This window comes from Pyrus communis, chromosome 8, assembly GCF_963583255.1.
Source record: "Pyrus communis chromosome 8, drPyrComm1.1, whole genome shotgun sequence".
Classification (NCBI taxonomy): Eukaryota; Viridiplantae; Streptophyta; class Magnoliopsida; order Rosales; family Rosaceae; genus Pyrus; species Pyrus communis.
In genome coordinates, this window is record NC_084810.1 from 6,753,998 (window position 1) to 6,773,652 (window position 19,655).

General features: G+C 34.4%; 2 protein-coding genes across 2 annotated transcripts; one reads left to right on the forward strand and one right to left on the reverse strand.

The window, feature by feature from the left end:
* Positions 1 to 1,695: 1,695 nt before the first annotated feature.
* On the forward strand, positions 1,696 to 5,828 carry LOC137742531 (probable NAD(P)H dehydrogenase (quinone) FQR1-like 1). Its single transcript, XM_068482422.1, has 4 exons — positions 1,696 to 1,851; positions 4,076 to 4,169; positions 5,042 to 5,304; positions 5,401 to 5,828. The coding sequence occupies exons 1-4, from the start codon at positions 1,829 to 1,831 to the stop codon at positions 5,630 to 5,632; spliced, it is 612 nt and encodes a 203-aa protein (XP_068338523.1). The 5' UTR covers positions 1,696 to 1,828; the 3' UTR covers positions 5,633 to 5,828.
* Positions 5,829 to 9,661: 3,833 nt separating this feature from the next.
* On the reverse strand, positions 9,662 to 12,994 carry LOC137743749 (transcription factor bHLH123-like). Its single transcript, XM_068483693.1, has 7 exons — positions 12,442 to 12,994; positions 11,641 to 12,250; positions 11,241 to 11,348; positions 11,036 to 11,101; positions 10,770 to 10,835; positions 10,616 to 10,669; positions 9,662 to 10,462 (listed from the first exon to the last, which is right to left on the reverse strand). Exons 1-7 carry the CDS (start codon positions 12,753 to 12,755, stop codon positions 10,313 to 10,315), a joined length of 1,368 nt encoding a protein of 455 aa, XP_068339794.1. The 5' UTR covers positions 12,756 to 12,994; the 3' UTR covers positions 9,662 to 10,312.
* Between the last annotated feature and the right edge of the window lie 6,661 nt (positions 12,995 to 19,655).

Genomic DNA, 19,655 nt, shown 5'->3' on the forward strand with positions numbered 1-19,655 from the left:
TAATCACATTATTATCTGTATGTGAAAGACATTTTTTATAACTGACATTACATGCCTCTTAAGATGTTTTGAACGTGTTTAAAAATAGAGAAAATAATATTTAATGAACAACTAATTGAATCACATTATTGCTAGCTTATTATGAGGCTAAGCCCACCCCCTCCCCTTAATGTAGATAATATCGTTTGTTAAAAAATAATTGATAACTAATTTAATCACATTATTATCCACGTGCGAAAGACCTTTTTTATAACCGGCATTACACGTCTCTTAAGATATTTTGAACGTGTTTAAAAGTAGAGAAATTGAATCACATTATTGCTAGCCTATTGTGAGGTACTAATTAAAATAAAAAATAAAAAGAAAAACAACAACAACAACAACAACAACAACAACAACAACAACAACAAACAAACAAACAAACAAACAAACAAACCACAAAAAAATTAATTATTAAAAAATACTATTAAAATGACGAAAATGCCCCTGCCTTATTTGATGCATTATTTTAGGATGCATTTGAGGTTTTTTTGTCTTGGGGACATGTTTGTCTAAATATTTTTGTTGAAGCTTAATGACACCAAAACACTATTCACATTTTCCATTCTCTTTATATATATACACACACACACACCCACCCCCACCCACACACACACACACACACACACACACATACATACATACAAGCCCTTTAACAAGAGGGATCCCCATTTTTTTTTTTTTTTTAAATGTGACACCTTCTTGATCGTTGGATTGACTTTGATAAAATACATACAAGCCCTTTAACAAGAGGGATCCCCTTTTTTTTTTTTTTTAAATGTGACACCCTCTTGATCGTTGGATTGACTTTGATAAAATTGTGTGGTTGAGATTAAATCACAGGTCACACAATTTCATTAAAGTCAAATCCAACGGTCAAGAGACTATCCCTATTTTTTGAGAAAAATGGGGATCCCTCAATATATATACTAGCATTTGCCTACACACTTTGTGCATATGAACACATTTTTTTAGAAAATGAGAAGGAGAGAGGGAGAAAGAGAATGTGGGGGGAGTTGGAGGTTTTTGTTTTTTTTTTAATATTAGAGGTAGTTTAACATCACCTGTAAGTGAGACTTCAATAAAAAACAGTAAAATTTGGACATGTGAAATTACATTATTACCCATCATTTTTTTATGTGATAGAAGACTAAGTTGTCTTTTCATCCTATTTTGGTTGACAAAGAGAATTTCATTAATTAGATTTTTTTTTTATTTGTCCTCTTGTATATATTTCCTCTAAAAAGAGCTAAAAAAATTATATCCAATAGTTCACCAAAAAAAAAAAAATATATATATATCCAATAAATAGCGGGAATTGTTATTGACATTCTAAAAATTTCATTTTGCATTCCAAACTTTTTATAATTAAAAAGAAAAATACATTTATGAGAAATGTAAAAATTTCATTTTGCATTACAAACTTTTTATGAAGTGTTAATAATAATTCCTTAAATAATAAAGTATTAGTTAAAATGACTTCTTCTTGATCCTTTGCTGGTAGAAGGTCCCACGATGATGAGCATGACACCACCCTAGCATCATTATTCCATTGCTTCAATCACAACTAAAGATTCATTTACTACAGTCAGCAAATAAATAAATAAAAAATCAGCCACCGTTAAGAGAAATTAAAATAATAATAAAACTTTAATCCTATATTCCAGTCCACTATAAAATGGGTTCTGGCTTCTTCCGCTGGTTGTGCAAAATCGTCAACGTTCCCTGCATTTGGCTCAAAACCCACAACAAACAGTAGAATCACAAAAGACTGCGGAGGACTGCATTCATGGCCACCAAAGTGTATATTGTGTAAGTCCCAGTTCTTTATTTTAATTTTTGCATTTTTTATTGTATACCAATTCAGTATGAAGTATGAACTGGGAATGTGTTAATGAATGATCGGTCTTTTTAGTTTTTTAATTTGATTTCGTTGTTGCTGGGTAATGGTAGTTTGTAGTCTGTGAGAGCTTCAATCTGTTGGAATTTTGAATTGGTTATTGCTTCATCGGAATATGGCTGGTTCCGAAATTTTAATTAGAAGGAACCCATTTGATTAATCTTTCTATTGGATTGGATCTTTGTGTTTTTGCATGTTTTGTTGAAGTGGGTGTTATTTTTCTTATTCAAAGTGTTTAAAGGCTGAATCTTTATATTTTTAGGAAGATTTCGGGGTGGTGAGTTAGAGACTCTGGCTTTTCCCATTTTTTTTTTTTTTTTTTTTGGTATGTTTTGCTGAAGAGTGAGAAAGTAAGAGCCAGTTTAGGATTAGGAAACTTATGCATTTCTGGTAATTATAGATCAGTAGCGTCCTGTTTTATTTTGTTTTGAATCCATCATCGAAGAATTTCAGCCACGGAGAAAAATAGAACGGTTGAAGTGAATTAGATAATTTCTTATGTGAATTACACTCTTTCACTGAATATAGGTAAATATAGAACACGAGGGTTGTAGTTTCTTCATTTCCTACTGTATGGACGATGTTTGCAACTTTGGATTACCCCAAGATCTAATTTTTGCATAGTTGGAAATGTGATTGGTTTATGGTTATAGCCATCGTGGTTGTTTTAATGATGTTGAGTCTAAATGGAGAAATTGTCTCTTTAATGAGTTCCTCATGTTATTGGATTTTTAATGTTGAAAACCACTTGCTTTGAATCCTTCAGAAGAAATTAGCTTTGTAAAGTAATAGAACAAGGAAATTTCTGGAGGAATGGGAAAAAACAGTTTTGCTTTGCTGAGGCAGTTTTTTTTAGATTAATGGATGTTATAGTGCATTTTGAAACCTAAGTAAGTTATCGTCTAGATTAGGGATTCGTTTTTCGAGAATCTCTACGAATCAGTTTGCGGAGGAAAACATTTATTAGTTTCAAATTTTAATGCATCTGGAAAGTTAGAGATCTGCTGAACATGATAGAAGTTTGGAATAGTAACACTTTTGTATGCTACACACTATGACCTATAGTTCCTTTAATGTTATGATCCATTTGAATTGATAGAAAATGACAAATACTGAATCCATCATCATTCATTCCCGCAACTGTTTGTCCATGCCAATATTCTTTCCACTCTGTTTCACTAGATATAACCTTGGTAGTCAATTTAAAGTCCAAACAATTGCCTTTGTTAGGCTAGGAAATTAGGAATTGAAATACGAGAGGTGATTGGCAGGGAAAGGCAGAGTTGTAGGTTCTTCTTGAGGTCTTTTACCGACGTGCGCATCTTCAGAATGTTGTCCCAGACCTGATCGATGAAAGAGATTTCTTCTCCATTCAGGTCCACAGCTTGACCACAGAGCGATCTTCTGGGTATTGCTTCCATGGGGTAGAGTGATCTGGTCGAGAGGAATATGGTCACCAATTGTTGGAACCAAATTCGAGAGGAACATGCATGTGGGTTGGCAGATAGTGTGTCGAAGTTAGTTGACCTTGATTCTTAGAGGTAGTGGTATCATACTTTGATAACTAGCGGTGACAAGTCGGGCAATTTGGGACATTGAATATTTGGACTTTGAGACTACTGCTAGAGATGGTTGAATAGTTTTTCTACATATTTGGAATTTCCTCACCGGAAAGGTTCAAATGTCAAATTTGGGTATGAATGGATATGAACGCATATTAAGTCTCTCAAAATCGGGTCAGTATATCTGAGATAGGATGAAATTTGTTCATTGATTCGGTTGGTGAAATAATGAAATAATTGGTTCTGGAAAACTGACAGAATCCAGCAGTTCAATTAGAGTCGCTTTTGTGAAATATATTTCCCAAGAATTTCTAACTGAGAATGCTAAGAGAATGTGACGGTCCCATGGAAATAATTTGTAATACAAAAGAAAAAGGAGCTGCTATTGGCAACCAAAAATACTCATTCTGCCTGGAGGAGAGCAAAATGAATATGTCTTCTCCCTTATACTGTGTCGGATGATTTTTTGGAGTGCCAAAAAAGCCTTACATCCAATTGATTTTCAACGATGCTATACTTCTTTTTTCATAAATAATGCAACCCTCTTAATCAAAATCCGTGTTTGATTTTACAGGTACTACTCCATGTATGGACATGTCGGGAGACTAGCAGAAGAAATAAAGAAAGGGGCTTCATCTGTCGAAGGTGTAGAAGCCACCCTATGGCAAGTGAGTGTGCATTTTCTTTAATTTATTGATTTCACTCTGAACTCTTCAATTTAATTGAGAATGCTGAATGAACTTTGGACTGCTGATTTTGGGAAACAGGCCATTTTAAATAAAAATCGAACTTCATATTTTTGCATGAATATGAACATGAGATGATTCTAAACATTACAACTAGTAGCCCTATGCCAAGGTTTTAGGGTTCCACCTTGCGTGGTGGTTAGCTCAACATCGTGACAATCATTTTTCCATGACTGTCTCAACATTTTATGCCTAATTTTGAGCTTTAAAACTGACCTTCTCTTTTAAAGCCCCATCCACCATAGGTGATAGAGTTTTCTTATACTCTCTTAGGAGTGCCAGATTAGTGTCCTTTTGTTCTGTTGAAAAGTCTGCATTGTAAACATTGGTTCTCACTGATTGTCCGATGTATCAGGTTTACTTGTCTATTTTTCGTGTACCTGTATGTTGTTTTCCATCATTTTCTTTGTGTCTTGCTCTCCTCTCGTCTTCTGTTCTCTGTCTCAACTGTGTCCGGTATGCTAGTTATTATATTGAGCTTCGAGATTGGCAAAACTTGTATCAATCCTTGTCTAGTCTTTTCTAGTTTTATATTAATTTCACCGGTGTCTTGTACAATTCATGATCTTCCTTTTCTCATTTGCTTACACACAGTTATGCAACTCCCATCACTTCCCTGTAGACGCTAGATATGATGATCCTGGTTCTTAGTAGAGGAGGAAATTTTGACTATTTTTTTTTCGTGGATTTAATAATAGTTGGTTGGTTCTCTTCTGTTTCATGATTAGTTTGTCTTCTCTATCTCATTAACTTGATGGAATAGTAAGATTGACTACAGTGGGCTTATAAAACAGGTCCCTGAGACACTCCCAGAGGAAGTTCTTGGGAAAATGAGTGCACCACCAAAGAGTGATGCACCAATCATCTCGCCAAATGAACTGGCTGACGCAGATGGATTCGTTTTTGGCTTCCCAACAAGATTTGGTATGATGGCTGCCCAATTTAAGGCCTTTCTGGACGCAACAGGTGGTCTATGGAGAACACAACAGCTTGCTGGCAAACCTGCTGGAATCTTTTACAGCACAGCATCTCAAGGTGGCGGGCAAGAGACTACTGCGTAAGTTTGATCACATTTAATCAACTACACGAACATTGAAAATTTATCTGTATATTAGGTGGAGATTTTAATAATGTTGAGATTGTTTTTGTGTAGATTGACAGCCATCACTCAGCTGGTTCATCATGGGATGATATTTGTACCCATCGGTTACACATTCGGAGTTGGCATGTTTGAAATGGAGAACATCAAAGGCGGAAGTCCTTACGGTGCAGGAACTTATGCTGGGGATGGTTCAAGACAGCCATCTCAGCTTGAGCTGGAGCAAGCATTCCACCAAGGGAAGTACATTGCCACCATCACAAAGAAGCTCAAGGGAGCTGCTTAAATACTCGGTGCACAAACATACTCAAATGGAAGCCCTTATCAATTCTTTATCCCCTATAGTTTCAATTTAAATTTCCGATTTCTGTTTGTCTGCAAGTATAATTCTCGCTTTGTCTTATATATGTGTTTTTTCTCTGTGTTTTATGAATTACGGTTATTTATTCATAATTATAAGCGTTTGTTTGCCCACAATGCTACTGCCTGAGAACGTTTGAACTGATGGACAAGCTTTACTACGTTGATTCGAAGCGAGTAACATGTACGTCGAGTAGGTTCGACGATGGTAGAGGAGGCCTCTCCGCTGAAGAGCTCGCATACGCATGCAAGTAGAGCGCATGCATCATTGCTGATGCATTTTTTTTTTTACTTCTGATTAACAAATGATTCAATGTTAATAAACAATTAATGACTGTTAACAAAGAAATGATTATGAGATCAAAGATAAATACTACTTTTCTAAGAAACTCACCTGGAAATGATTAATGCTAAGGAGATTCTGTCAAAGTGATACTTTTATGGATCTTCTTTCATTACACAGTTTAATGTTAATTTTTATTTTAATATTATAAAACAGCATGATAATACATGAAATGAGCATTTCTCATGGAAAGTAACATATTATGCATCTCCAAGTTCCAACATCCTAAATTAATAAGGTTTTTTGGCTACTTTTAAAGGAAAATTTAGCAAAACTCAAGGAAAATTCAAGTCCAATGGACTTTAAAAATTAATTAGTTTGATGAACAAAACTCGCTAAATTCACGTCTAATTATCCTATCACCATGGAGACTAGTAAATGAATTAGGTTAAATTGTAAATTAACAGTTTTCTCTCTCCTTCCACCTCTTTGTAATGCTGGGATGACGATGAAAAAGATGATCGATTGCAGGCCTCAAGTGGCACGAGTTCGGGATGAATTTGTGCCAAGATGGGTTTCAAAGCCGGAGTTTGTGAAAGAATGAGTTGTCCTCTGGCGAAAACCGAATATGGAACACGTTCGATGCAGTATCTGGCTTTGGATGGACACTCCGACATCTGGAATTGAAGCTGCATTGGTGGTGGTGGATCTGCTGCTATGTGGTTGGGGAGAGAGATACATAAGAAGCAGATGGAGTAAAGAGAAGGTAAAGCTGGAAGTATTGGCCCATTGGCTGCGGTGCGGGCTACAAGAGAGAGAGAGAGAAAGAATTGGGTTTGTTAAATTTTGGGGAAAAAAAAAAATTAAAATATTTTAACTTACACTAAAATAGTTAGTATTATTGGAAGTGACATTTCTGTCATTTGGTCAGTAACAAGAACAAAAATTTAATTAGTGTTTTAAGAACTACTTAGTAATATAATTTAATGATATTTTTCTTTACTTGTAAGTGAGTGGTTTGATTCTTGCCCGAGACGAATTTGAACCACATTAATCTACTCCTATTTTCTTAGTATAGATAATATCGTTTCTTAAAAATAAAAAAAAAATAAAAAAAAATAAAAAGTAAAAAAAAAACTAGTGTTGTAGGTGATGTGAATTTCTAAGAGAAAGACAAAAGTGGATAAGGCAAGATAGTATAATATATCTTCTTTAATTTTGACATGTTATGCCATAATAAATTATAATGATTAATGTTTAGATGGTTTCCTTCCACATTCATTTATGTTTCTTACTAAGGTTGATATTATTAGAGATTCTTTGAAGGGGATGGATATGTGACATTAATATTTTTATATAATTTTGTACACATGTTTTTATGAGGTCTAATTTATAATGTGTTTCAACAATTTGAATCGTTCATTTTTTCGAACATAATTTTTCTTTTATGAGCACCAAGTATTTATTTGCATATTTTGTACTCATTGACAATTATAAATAGGTAAATAGACATAAATAGGACATTTTCTTAATCTTGGGATAGAAATCGGATTTTTTAAATATGCACACAGCATGCACAACAATCGGACAAAAATAGGAATTTTCATACACCTTAAAATGACTTAATTGCCCTCGTATATAAATGTGTAATTTCCTCATATTTTCTAATTTATGTCTCTCTACTCCCCCCCCCCCCCTCTGTCTCTAAAATTGATATTTATTGGATGTTCTTAGATTAGTAAAAGATAATGGAAAACCCAGTTGGAAAATTTGATTCATTTGGAGAGTGTTTGTGTTTGCTGATTGACCCTTTTGGGAAATGAACACATTTTTGTGCTTGTAGTTGCAGATCGGGGATTTCTTCCTCAAATCATCTTCTTCCCCAAATTCAAAATCTCATTCAAAACCCATTGGGTCAAAACCAATCTGCAGTCCAAAAAATTTTCAAATGTTGAAGAAAATCCATTATGAAAAACTAAAGACACCATTTTTTTGCTGCAATCTCTTTCTCTCCTCTGCCGATGAACGCCTTCTCCCTCTAAGTTCAAGGAAAATCCAAATTTTTTATTTGTATCAATATGTGCAACAACGTCGGTTTTGTTGTGGACGTATATCGTGCAATTAACGACATTGGGGGATATGTGGGGGCCTAGATTCTGGAAATGAGATATGTAGTTAACAAATCTTTTACCTGAACCTAGATTCTGAAAATCCCACTAAAAATCATCTCATTCCAGTGACATGCACATGATATGCTCACAGATATGAGCCAACCAAAAAACCCAGAGCTCACAGCTCTCTCTTCAAAATCAGAAAATGACATTATCACCTGTGATGTCACCACTATATACACTATATGCACACGACATGCACATCATATGTACAGTAATGCATGATATGCACAGAACCTGAGATCGAGCAACGAGCTGGTTTTCACATTAATAAGAAACTTTAACGGCAACCTATTGGTATAGTGGATACAATTAAAACATAATTGTTATGTATATAAGGTTACAATGTCAGTTTGAAAAGTCTTGTTACGTATATTAACCACCGCTTAACCGTGCATGTGGAAAACATGATACTCGTTGTCGTCATTTCATGGACATGCATGACCCTTAACGTCCTCTAAGCTTTTTCTTAATTTTGTTTTTCGCCGAGTCCAACTAGGTTGTGGTCATACTCGCTAATTTCCAGGGTACAACATACGTGCATCATAACTAGTGAACATTCCCGCTTCTCTTATTAAGATGTAGCCATGCACACCACATGCACACCACATGCACATTACGGAAAAATTTTCACAAATTTTTGCAATTGTACGCTTGAACCAGAAATTGTTCCATTCCAGTTTTGTAGCACGTCAAAACTTGAAATTTATTCCACAACCCATAGTCCCCAACATGAAACACAAACCCTAATTTAACTTCTAAGTATTAATTCATCTTACAAACAACTCATTTATTCCATAAATCATTGATGAAAGAACTTGGAACTAAACACCCTACCTTACTATGCCAGCCGAAGCTTTAGTCGCCTGAAAAAATGGAACTTTTCCTGTTTTGTGCATAGTGTGCATGAATTGTGCATGACCAGTTTGTTCTATTTTTGTCCCAAGATTAAGAAAATGTCATATTTCCGTCTATTTCTCTTATAAATATGTGGAGGCACAACTAAGAAAAATCATAACTTATTACAATATGGAGTTTTTTCTGATACATAACTAGTCACCAGTTAGGGCTAAATTTTTTTTATGACTTTAAGGAAGTTATTCCATTATAGAGTATTATTTTAAAGAAATTTATCCTAGCAATTAATTAATATTATTGAAGGAATTTTTGACGTAAAAGTTAGTTTAATATGAATTTAAAAGGTACTTAAATCAATAATATACCTAAAATATAGAGTTTAATAAAAAAAATGAAAGCACTTTAATTTCAAATTAATAAATACTAAATGTTTAATATAAAAATGCTTAAGATGAAGTATCTGATTCTAATTAAACCAATAATAAAAGAAGAAAGTTTGGACCTCTGACCTCCCAATGGAAGCCCCTCAAAGTGACCGTTCGATAAAAAGCACAGATCATGATTGATAGCATCTAAAAGAAAACATCTAATTTTAATAACAAAATTAAAAATCCAAAAACAAATTGTAAAAAAACCTGAAAGGAGGAGTACTGGGCCATCTTCTGACTTCCACTAACATATTCTCATCACATAAACAAATAAAAAGTGAGATCTCCAATCAAATGCTATCCCCACACTTACTTAACCCCATTTTCCTACAAATTCAATTATTCCTTCCAAATTTTCTCCATCTTCCTTTTGGTTAAACTAAAGGCGGTGGCAACTGTACTCACAATATAGCAACAAGGAATAAAAGCTCCTTTATCTTTCTATAATAAAATCAGCTTCTATAACAACAATTTTTTCTCTCTAAAGCTCTAATTAATCATAAACTTCCCCTAAATTCAGCATCTGTTCTTATTCTTAATCCACCTCCTAATCATAATTCTTCAATTATTACAACAATTAATAGGCTCCAATTGGTCCCTATTGGCCAATTCTGCATCATTTTGCCTGTAGCTGGCCCAACAATTTCATGTTCTTTGGAGGGTCATTTGCCTTTTCTCATGTCCCTCACCAGTTTTATTACTTCCCTTCCATTGCAGACCAGATCACAGATGTGGGATATCTCTGTTCGTTTCCCTCTTCTCTTTCTTGTTCACCTTATCATTGCCAACTTGGCTAGGGATTGATAAGATACATACATGTATGCACCGTACGTACGTACATAATTATACTACCATTTCTCTTTGCTCTATCTGAAAGTCCCTCCAAATGTAGGTGTCCAAAAATCAACTGTTGTCTCATGTGTCACCGGGAATGTGCTTGAAACCGGTACTAAACACAGCCCTCTGCTTCTAAGATCTTGCTTTGGACCATCGGGGTCCTTAACTTTATCAGAATTCTGCATTGACAGGAAAAAGAAAAATTGCAAGTACAAAATTAATCTACAGTAGATAAAAAAAATTAAGTAGTACCAAGAAGCTGATTGCGTCTATTGGAATCAGTACATAGGTATTATTTTTCCGAATAGCAGAACGAGAAGAATATATTATACCTGCTGCTGGTGTTGTATGACAGCTCCACTCTTCATGTATGGGGTGCTTAAAACCTGATATTATAAGATCAAAACATATTACATATATACATTATTATTTAGCATTATTATATGTGCTTAAGATGCATACATGATATAGCTTTATGGGACTTACATTAACTTGTTCATGGAGGAACTTGATATATTCGATGGCTTCAGAGAGTACCGAGGCTGTATCAGTCTGACACACAATAATATGGTTATTTAAAATCATCATACACAATCAAAGTTTTCATTTTATAACTTTGAAAAGATAAAAAATAAAGTAAAGAACACTTTTAAATTCAGAAAGAGAATGATATCTCAGACTCTAGCTAGCTAACTCTTGTGAAAGTAAAGAAGATATATAGATAGCGGCGTTTTGGAGCTAAATTTACTTACCTTTCCGAAAGGTGAAACTAATTGTTGGAGGGCAGTGATTCTGTCCCCCATCTTCTCTTTCCTCACCTAAAACCAAAGCTACAAGTTCTCATCTATGTCTATGATAAAAGAAAAAGCTTAACACAACTCATCGCTAGCTTCTTGTCAAACCAAAAAAGAAAAAAGAAAAAAGAGAAGATAAAAAAGGTTACTGCTCATTTTGTACCTTAAAAGCTGGCAAAGGTGATGAGGTTTCATTCCGAGGCCTTTTGGATGCTGCTTCACTCCCACTTTTCTTCCCCACTGCACCCGATTCCTGAACTTCAGATATATTCTGCTCAGCCAATATTTAACATGTTAAATGACTCCAATCATGACAATAAAAACCCTAATCATGATGAATATGAAACACAATCGATAATTCTCGTATAATTGTTGCTTGACATATAATTTTTTTTTTTTATACATGCGATATTAGGAGAGGATTCAAACTTAATTAGCAACTTGAGTGCATTGGCAACTGTTCCTAACCAATTAAGCTACAAGCAAGTTGGAATATAAAACGTTGATTCATTCCTTAACAAGTTTTTGAAATCCACTAATTGTCTTTAACAACAATTGCGTACCTTCGGTTTTTCATCAAATCGTGCCGTGGGAAATTGTGGCTGCAACGAGGGGAAAAAGCTTGGCCGGACGTCTTTCATGGCGGCCTCATGAGGTGCATTCCAAAAGGGAGCATCATTAGAAAATTGTAAATGGCTCTGAGGAGGTTGTTTGGGAGGTGATGTTCTTAGAAACTGGGGTACTTTAGACCAAGACGGCAATAGCTCACTAGAGTTATTAATTCCATAATTTCCTTGATAAGGAAAATTGATGATTGCTGAACTAGGCTGCTGAGGTTGATTATCATGATGAGGTCCCAATAGTCCTTGCAATATTGTAGATGGGCTTCCATACAGAGCTGCTGATGCTGAATCCATTTGAAAACCAGAAGGCAATCCTTGACATGTCACCGTGCTTTCACCGGAGCTGTACCGAGGACTAAACTGTGTTTGATCTAAAGAAAATCCCCGGGTCATTTGCTTAAACTCGTTGTTAGAAGAATCCCCACAACCACCAGCAAACAACTTATCCCTCCATTGGAGCTGTTGGTCACTTTCTTGCTGAAAGTTAGCAGTATTGGAGTTCATGTTTTCTTGTAGTATTGATCGAAAACTAGTCTCCTTCTCACCGCGACTGTATACATATCAAATTATACAAAAATGAATGAAGTGAAAGACAAATTCCCTTTTAGGGTTTCTGTATATTGAGCATCATGACCAAGTTATATATATATATATATATATATATATATATATATATATATGTTCATCCAAAATATAAAATCAAATAATTAGTAATTTTATGTACAGTTATTTTGGACTTACAATAAAGCTTGGTTCCAATCTGTGGCCTGAGAGGAAAGCCCTAAACCCATCATATGCAAGTTGGGGTCGCTGCCGCCGCCCGCGGAATCAGTCCCTTCTTGCAGCTTGTGAGTATCATGGAAGACCATAGATGAAGTACCTGAGACCGACCCGGAATCCATAGAAGACCTAGCCTTGATGTCAACTATGTCAGGTTGCCATCCAAAGCTTCCCAAGGTATTCAGGCTCGAAGACGAGGGCGATGCCCCTGTCTCGAACCTGGTTCTTGACGATGAGTCCCACCAGTTCCCAGGTGTCTGAAATTCATCTGCCATGGCTAACTGCAACTCAAATTAATTATAAAGGTTGATGCCCAACGGTTGCTGGACTGGTATTCTATTCTTTTGTTCGTGTTGTCTTCAACCTCTTGGACGCTACTAGTCTATTTGGAATCTACAAAGCTGTGGCTTCATAAAATGATGATGAGAAGCGGTTCGCTGCATCTCAGAAGTTTATATATATTTATATTAGGTGAATTTCAACCGTTTGGGTGTGAAGGAATGAAAGAAGTAACCGGAATGTGGTTGACATTTTAGGAGGTGATTAGACAATGAAAGGACCATTTCTAATTAAATTTACTTCCTTCATTCCTTTATTTTGTCTTTTAATGCTTTTTTTATATTGCCACTTTTATTTTGTTTCTTCGTTTAATCCTGTGACAATTAGGAGGCATATACTTTGATTGTGTGGTACTGCATGCTATGCTAGGCCGAATTATACATGTATTTTATGGTTTTTGTTTTGGTCTTAATACATGTATGATTGGTTGGCCACCCAAAGGGATCCACCCTTCCAAATATTATAGAGCAAGACAAAAGGGTAAAGTCTAGTTAGTACGTCAAAAACCAATTTCTCTGAGGAACTCATAGTAGTTGGAAACTAACTGGGCATTTCGTTATCAGAGATTGAGAATTTAGTGTTTTAACCTATAAACATTGTATTCTGTCTATTTGGTAAATAGGATAGATGTCTAATTAGTTTGTTATTTTGTATGAATAATCTTTAAATAGGTTTCTTAAAAAAAAAAATCAGATTATCAAACCATATTTTTGGATTTCTTTTAAGGTAGTAAGTATTTTATTAATCCAATAAAACGAACAATATCAACAATCAAGAATATAATTCTAAAAAATAATAATGATGTATTGTACATATTGATTCTCAATCTTAATGTAGTGAATTTTATTCACCCAAACCATATAGAAAATAAACATTTCTAATGCACAAGCCGGTCCTTGTATAGGTGCACATAAGTACATATTGATCCAGTATGGGGTTCTGCCTTACCGCTCTCTTATCGTCATCAAGAAATAGACTAATTGGCTAACAAGATGGATGCCCGTAATGTTTAAGCAAAGTCCCCTGAACATTTAGGCATTTTGTGAAATGAAAAGAGCCCTACTGGGGCTGGAAGAAAGACTTTTTACCTACAATTCTCCTGATGATCTCTTTAGTTAACTATGATAAAAAAGTGAGATAACCTTTGAACCTTCTAAGACTTAGCTTATTATAAGCCATCTGTTTGGTAGCAACTTTTTTTTCTTTTGTCTTTTACGAAAGAAAAGAGAAACATAGTGAGTCAATTGATTATATAATTGATTATATAATTAAAATTTTAGTTTTGAGTGTTAATGGAGTACAGTTGCATGAGAAAAAGCGACACAGCTGAACTAAGAAGTTAAGTGAGAAGGTTGCTAGTATTTCTCAAAGAAAAAGGTACAGCCTAAAAACTGGCCTTGTTACCATAATTATGATACCATTTTGTATTGTTAACTTTAATCTTACTATTATTTTGTAATTTTGGACTGTAAAGTTTGACAACGTTGTAATCATACCATTTTAACTGTAATTCATGCATTGAATTTTAACGTCATGTGTAGCATACTAAACGTGAAAATAGAAAGCTCAAAAATGAATAACGATAATGTGTAGTTCCATGGCAGCCTAAAAACTGACCTTGTTACCATGCATAATTATAATACCATTTTGTATTGCTAACTTTAATCTTACTATTATTTTATAATTTTGGACTGTAATGTGTGAGAATACTGTAATCATACATTTCTTGTAATTCAAGCATTGAATTTTAACGCCATGTGTAGCATACTAAATGTAAAAATAGAAAGCTCGAAAGTGAATAACTATAATGTGTAGTTCCATGGCAACTACTAATAATGACTAATGTATGTAATATAACAAGATATTCGTAGTGTAACAATCAATATTGGTAGTGCAATTTACAATATCATTTTGTAACCTTCTCTTGTTAATATGTTCATGTAAACAATGAGTGTCAATACATTTTTAAGTATTGTAGAACTTTCATAAACTAAAATAATTTCTTAGCTTCTATTTATTTTTTCCATCAATCGCTTCCCTTGCAAATCCATTCTGGAAAGAAAAATGGAAAAAGAATAGTACTTGCTTTAACCAAGGTTCTAAAATATGTTAGGTGCTAGTCAAGCGGCTAACTGGAGCCTAGCACTTAGGCGCCTAGGCGGACTAGGTGAATTTAATTAAATCTATTATATTTTGTGTAAATAAGTGTTTATTTATACTTAAAATATATATGATTTCATCATAAACTACAAAATGGAATGACATATATATTATGAGCTATTGGAACATAATGAAACCATGGGGAACAAGTATTTAATGTGTGTTCCTTTAAGTATTCAACAAGTCTCTTACAATTTATTGAAAAAATAAAATGCAAAATGAAAGTTATCTATTTTTTGTCTAAGTGAGTCGCAAACTAGGTGAGGCTGGGCGGGCTAGGCAGGTGCCTAGGCGGTCTAGGCCGGTGCCTCAATAGGTCTAGGCGCCCTTTATTAATTTTCAAACGCCTAGACATTAATCGGGACGGTGACCAACCACCCGCCTAGACGGCGCTAGGCTAAGATTTTTAGAACAGTGACTTTAACAGAAGTAAAAAAGTATTTCTTCAACCAAAAAGGTGTTCGAACTATTCCTTGACAATCCTATTAATTTAAGACTGGTCAACCAATTTGAAATATATATTGTAAAAAAAAAAGGGAAATTTTGAAATAGGTCCAATTTTATAGACTACCTTTTGAAATATATCCAATTTTTAGTGATTTTTGACTTTTGAAATAGGTCCAATTTTTAGTTACTTTGAACCCAATTCAAAAAACCCCTTGCAAAAACTAGTCGCATCGCCTAAACCCTAGATTTTACAATTCAGGTGTACCTCCTTGAAAATTATGACTTGATAATTCACAACTCAGGTGTATTCCTTGTTCATTTTAATTGTGATAAAAGTAGTTGAAGGATCAACGTCCAGAGGAGGGGCAAAGTAAAAGGGTGAAGCTAAAGAAGTTGGAATTGCGTATCATAGTTTGTTCATGGAATATAAAGGAGTCCTTAATTGACCAGTGCATTGTAAACTCGCTTGTTTGTAATTAGTGAGCGGAAATAGGTAATACCTCTGGCATTTTGTTTAAGGCCCTTCTGATCCATTGACAAATTTAATTTCGCTCGTGTATAACTTTCTCTTTTATTGTTTTTATTTTTTATTTTTTTTTGTTGAAAGTAAGAGTAAATTTTTTTGCCATTCTACCAAACCATACAATTACTGTACTTTATCATATACCGATTTTGTGCTATTTTTTGTGCCAATCGGTAATCTTACATTAATTGTACCGAGCCAAAGATATTTGTTATGATATTGGTATCCAAAATTGATAAAGACGATATTGGCGTACCGTAGCATCTCTACTTATGATTTAACATCTCATTCAAAGATACTTTAATGCAATATTCAATATGCTACTAAATTGGAAAAAAAAAACAAAAACCTATACGAACAACAAGTAATATTAAATGAGTAATGATAGGGTTACTAAATTTCTAAACAAAATTTTGTAACCAAATGATATGGATGTTTATGATTGAATTATGGGTAAGGCTAGGATGACCAAATTTTGTAAAGTAAATAATGTGGTAGTTGATAATTGGATTATTACTTAAGTATTGATTAATGTGCTTATTTCCTATTGATGACACATCACTTGATTTGCAAATTTGGTTTCCCTAACTTTAACCTTGACTTATTATTTAGGGTGTGCTATCTACACACCCCATTTTATTTCTCACACACCCTTTGATAATTTCTGTCCGTAGATTTTTTTTTAGTTCATCTAATCCGACGGTCGAAAATTAAAAAGATGTGTGAGAAGTAAAATGGAGTGTGTGGATATCACACCTCATTATTTAAGTGTTTATTAATGTGTTTATTTTTTTTATTAATAACTCATTACTTGATTTACAAATTCAGTTTAAATTTTTGATCTCCTTAGTATTATCCGTATTAAATTTTAACTTAAAAAAAAAGGATGGGATAAAGAGGCGGCAGGGGGGGTGGCAGATGAAGGAAATTAGATTAGATTTTAAATATCACTATGACTTTTGCAATACGAGTCAATCAGTGAGAGTCCACGAGGCGTGCAAGCGTGCGAAGACAAGTGGGACCCATTTTTTTCAAATTTCCAGCCACCCTAGGAGTCAGAGCCCTGAATGTGACCGGATTGTATATTCTTCTTCCTACCTAATCATTTGGCCTACCCAAACACCCAACACAAAACACACATGACACATGCACCCACCATGACCCGATGACCATCCATCCGTCGTGGTCATCAAAATATCAGTTAATCGGGATAACAATTTATATGGCACATGTTAATTCTCATGTGATGTTTAAGTTTGATAATATATTATTATTTTAAAAAAAAATTTACACATAATATTATATTTTTGAATTATAATATCAATACGACGATGAGCCTAACTATTTCATGCAAGTTATTACGGCTAATTAGCTCAAAAAATGCTACTAGTATACTACAAAATTATCAACTGTTTGTGCGTTGATGATTATTGATTGTTAAGGAAATCTCATAATTGATCAACAGTTCGATATCAAATTAATGATGGCTTATTACGTGGTTATGACAACCTCTTATCTTAAAATTATAATATTAATTAATCAAAAAACAGTCACTTAAATTCATGTGAGCAGCTGTTCCTAACACAACTCCAATAATCACACATAATCCGCACATTTATGTGAAGGAGAGACAAAATGGTTGCTGTATCGATCAACGTTGTGAAAGAAGTGGTACGACTTAGTGGGGGCACTTGAGGAGTGAAGTGGGTCAAACAAGTATACAATTTCTCTACAAGCTCTCTTGAAATGGAAAGTGCATGGTGGTTCTAGGGTTTGATTACAATTGGATCATGGTGAAGAAATCATAAATTTAACCAACGAGGGTGTTCTTGAGCGGTTATTGATCGTGATTTTTATGTCAAGAAATTTGATTGAACTGCCAAATTTAATCTCTAATCCGAAGATCACACCAACAAATAAAAACAATTAAAAAAAGCTAATAAAATAGTAATTAAGTACAACCTACATAAATTACGTGTTTTTTTTTTTTAATAAACGATATTATTTACGCTAAAGGGGAAGTGATGAGTTTAGCCTCATAATGTGCTAGCAATAATGTGATTCCAATTCGCCTTTGGCAAGAATCGAACCTAAGACCTCTTACTTACAAGTAAAGATAAATACTATTAGACCGTAGTACTAAGTGACTACATAAATTACGTGTAAAAAGACTTAACTAACACTAATTGCATTGAACCTTTTGCCTAAGTTCCCATTGCTCAAGATCCCCTAGGAGACAACTGTAGCCCAACTTAACACACCTCAAGTAATACGGCAACAAGCAAATATAGCACGCGAAAAAAAAGATGGCTCGACAAGCACTCGAGTTGTTCTTGAGGGGGGTTGGGGATCGAGTTATCAAGCAATGGGAAGTAGGCAAAATCTTTTAATCCATTTAGGGTTAGTTGGCAAAGTTCTAAGAATTTTATAAAGAGGGAGTCTATGAAACAGCAGTTTTTCAAGTATGCCTTTTAAATTTATGTAATTATCCGCTTATCACTAGAAAATAGATTAGACCACCCAACCCATCGATTGCCTTAAATCATGAAGTCCTCCTCAAATTTGTGAAAATTATGACTGTGAAGTGTGAACAACAACAACAACAACGGTAGATATCTTGGTCACACTGAAAATCATGATGGTTTATGACGAAGCTGTTGTAATTGTGTTCAATTGAAAGGTACAAAAAATATTCAGAATTTTTGGTTACGAGCTACTAAAATATGTGCACAATTTTTGGTTGGCTGTTACCTACTATTGGGATTCATGATCAATTCCCAAAATATTACAGAAAGTAATCAAATATTTTGAAGGTTGTCAATTGCTGACTACTACTGATTCGTTACATAATTTTCAGTTGATTGCACTTAACTATTGCATACTTTTCGGTTGATTGCTGCTGTGGGACTCAAAATGTTCCAAAATTCAATGAAAATCAACTAAATATTTGGGGAATTGTCAGTTATTATTTATTGAAGCGTTACGTAGGTTTGATTATTAGTTGCTACTGAATAATATATAGGAGTTATGATGGTCTCAATAATCATTCATGATACAGAAAACAAGTTTTTCATATTAAACCTTAAGGGTGTCTTCAACATAAACATGAAAATATATGCAATGAATGATGATTTAATATAGTGATACTAGTCTAATTAGGATTGATTTGAAGTAATTGGAACAATTCATTTACAGTATTCCCCAAATCTCTCAACATTTTACTAAGGAAGCCTTGGTTGGTGCTATTTTATCTGCGGGAGGAACTCATTGGTTTCATAGAGAAGATGATGCCATATCGCCGTAAGCATGAGGTGTGCAAGCTGACAAACTCAGAGAATATGCTTACTCGGAGATTGAGACACAAAGTAGTGACATCCATCGTGTGAGAGAGAGAAGGAGAGAAAGAGCGCCACACGAGTGAGGAATGAGTAAGAGAGACGATGAAGAAGTAGGATGAGCTGACCAAACTACATAGATTGACAGAGAAAAAGCAAATACAAAGCACATGACATTAGCATTGAGCAGCATGCAAGTGCAAGAAAGAAAATCTTTCACAAATCAACACTACTACTGCTGCTGCTGCTGTTCCTTCGTACCTTTATTTTAGGTCCATGCGTTTTTCTCAATACAAAGCTGCTTTACTGTCTATTTTTCTCATCTTTCATACTTTATACATTTGTATATATATTTTTAGGTCAGCCCCAAA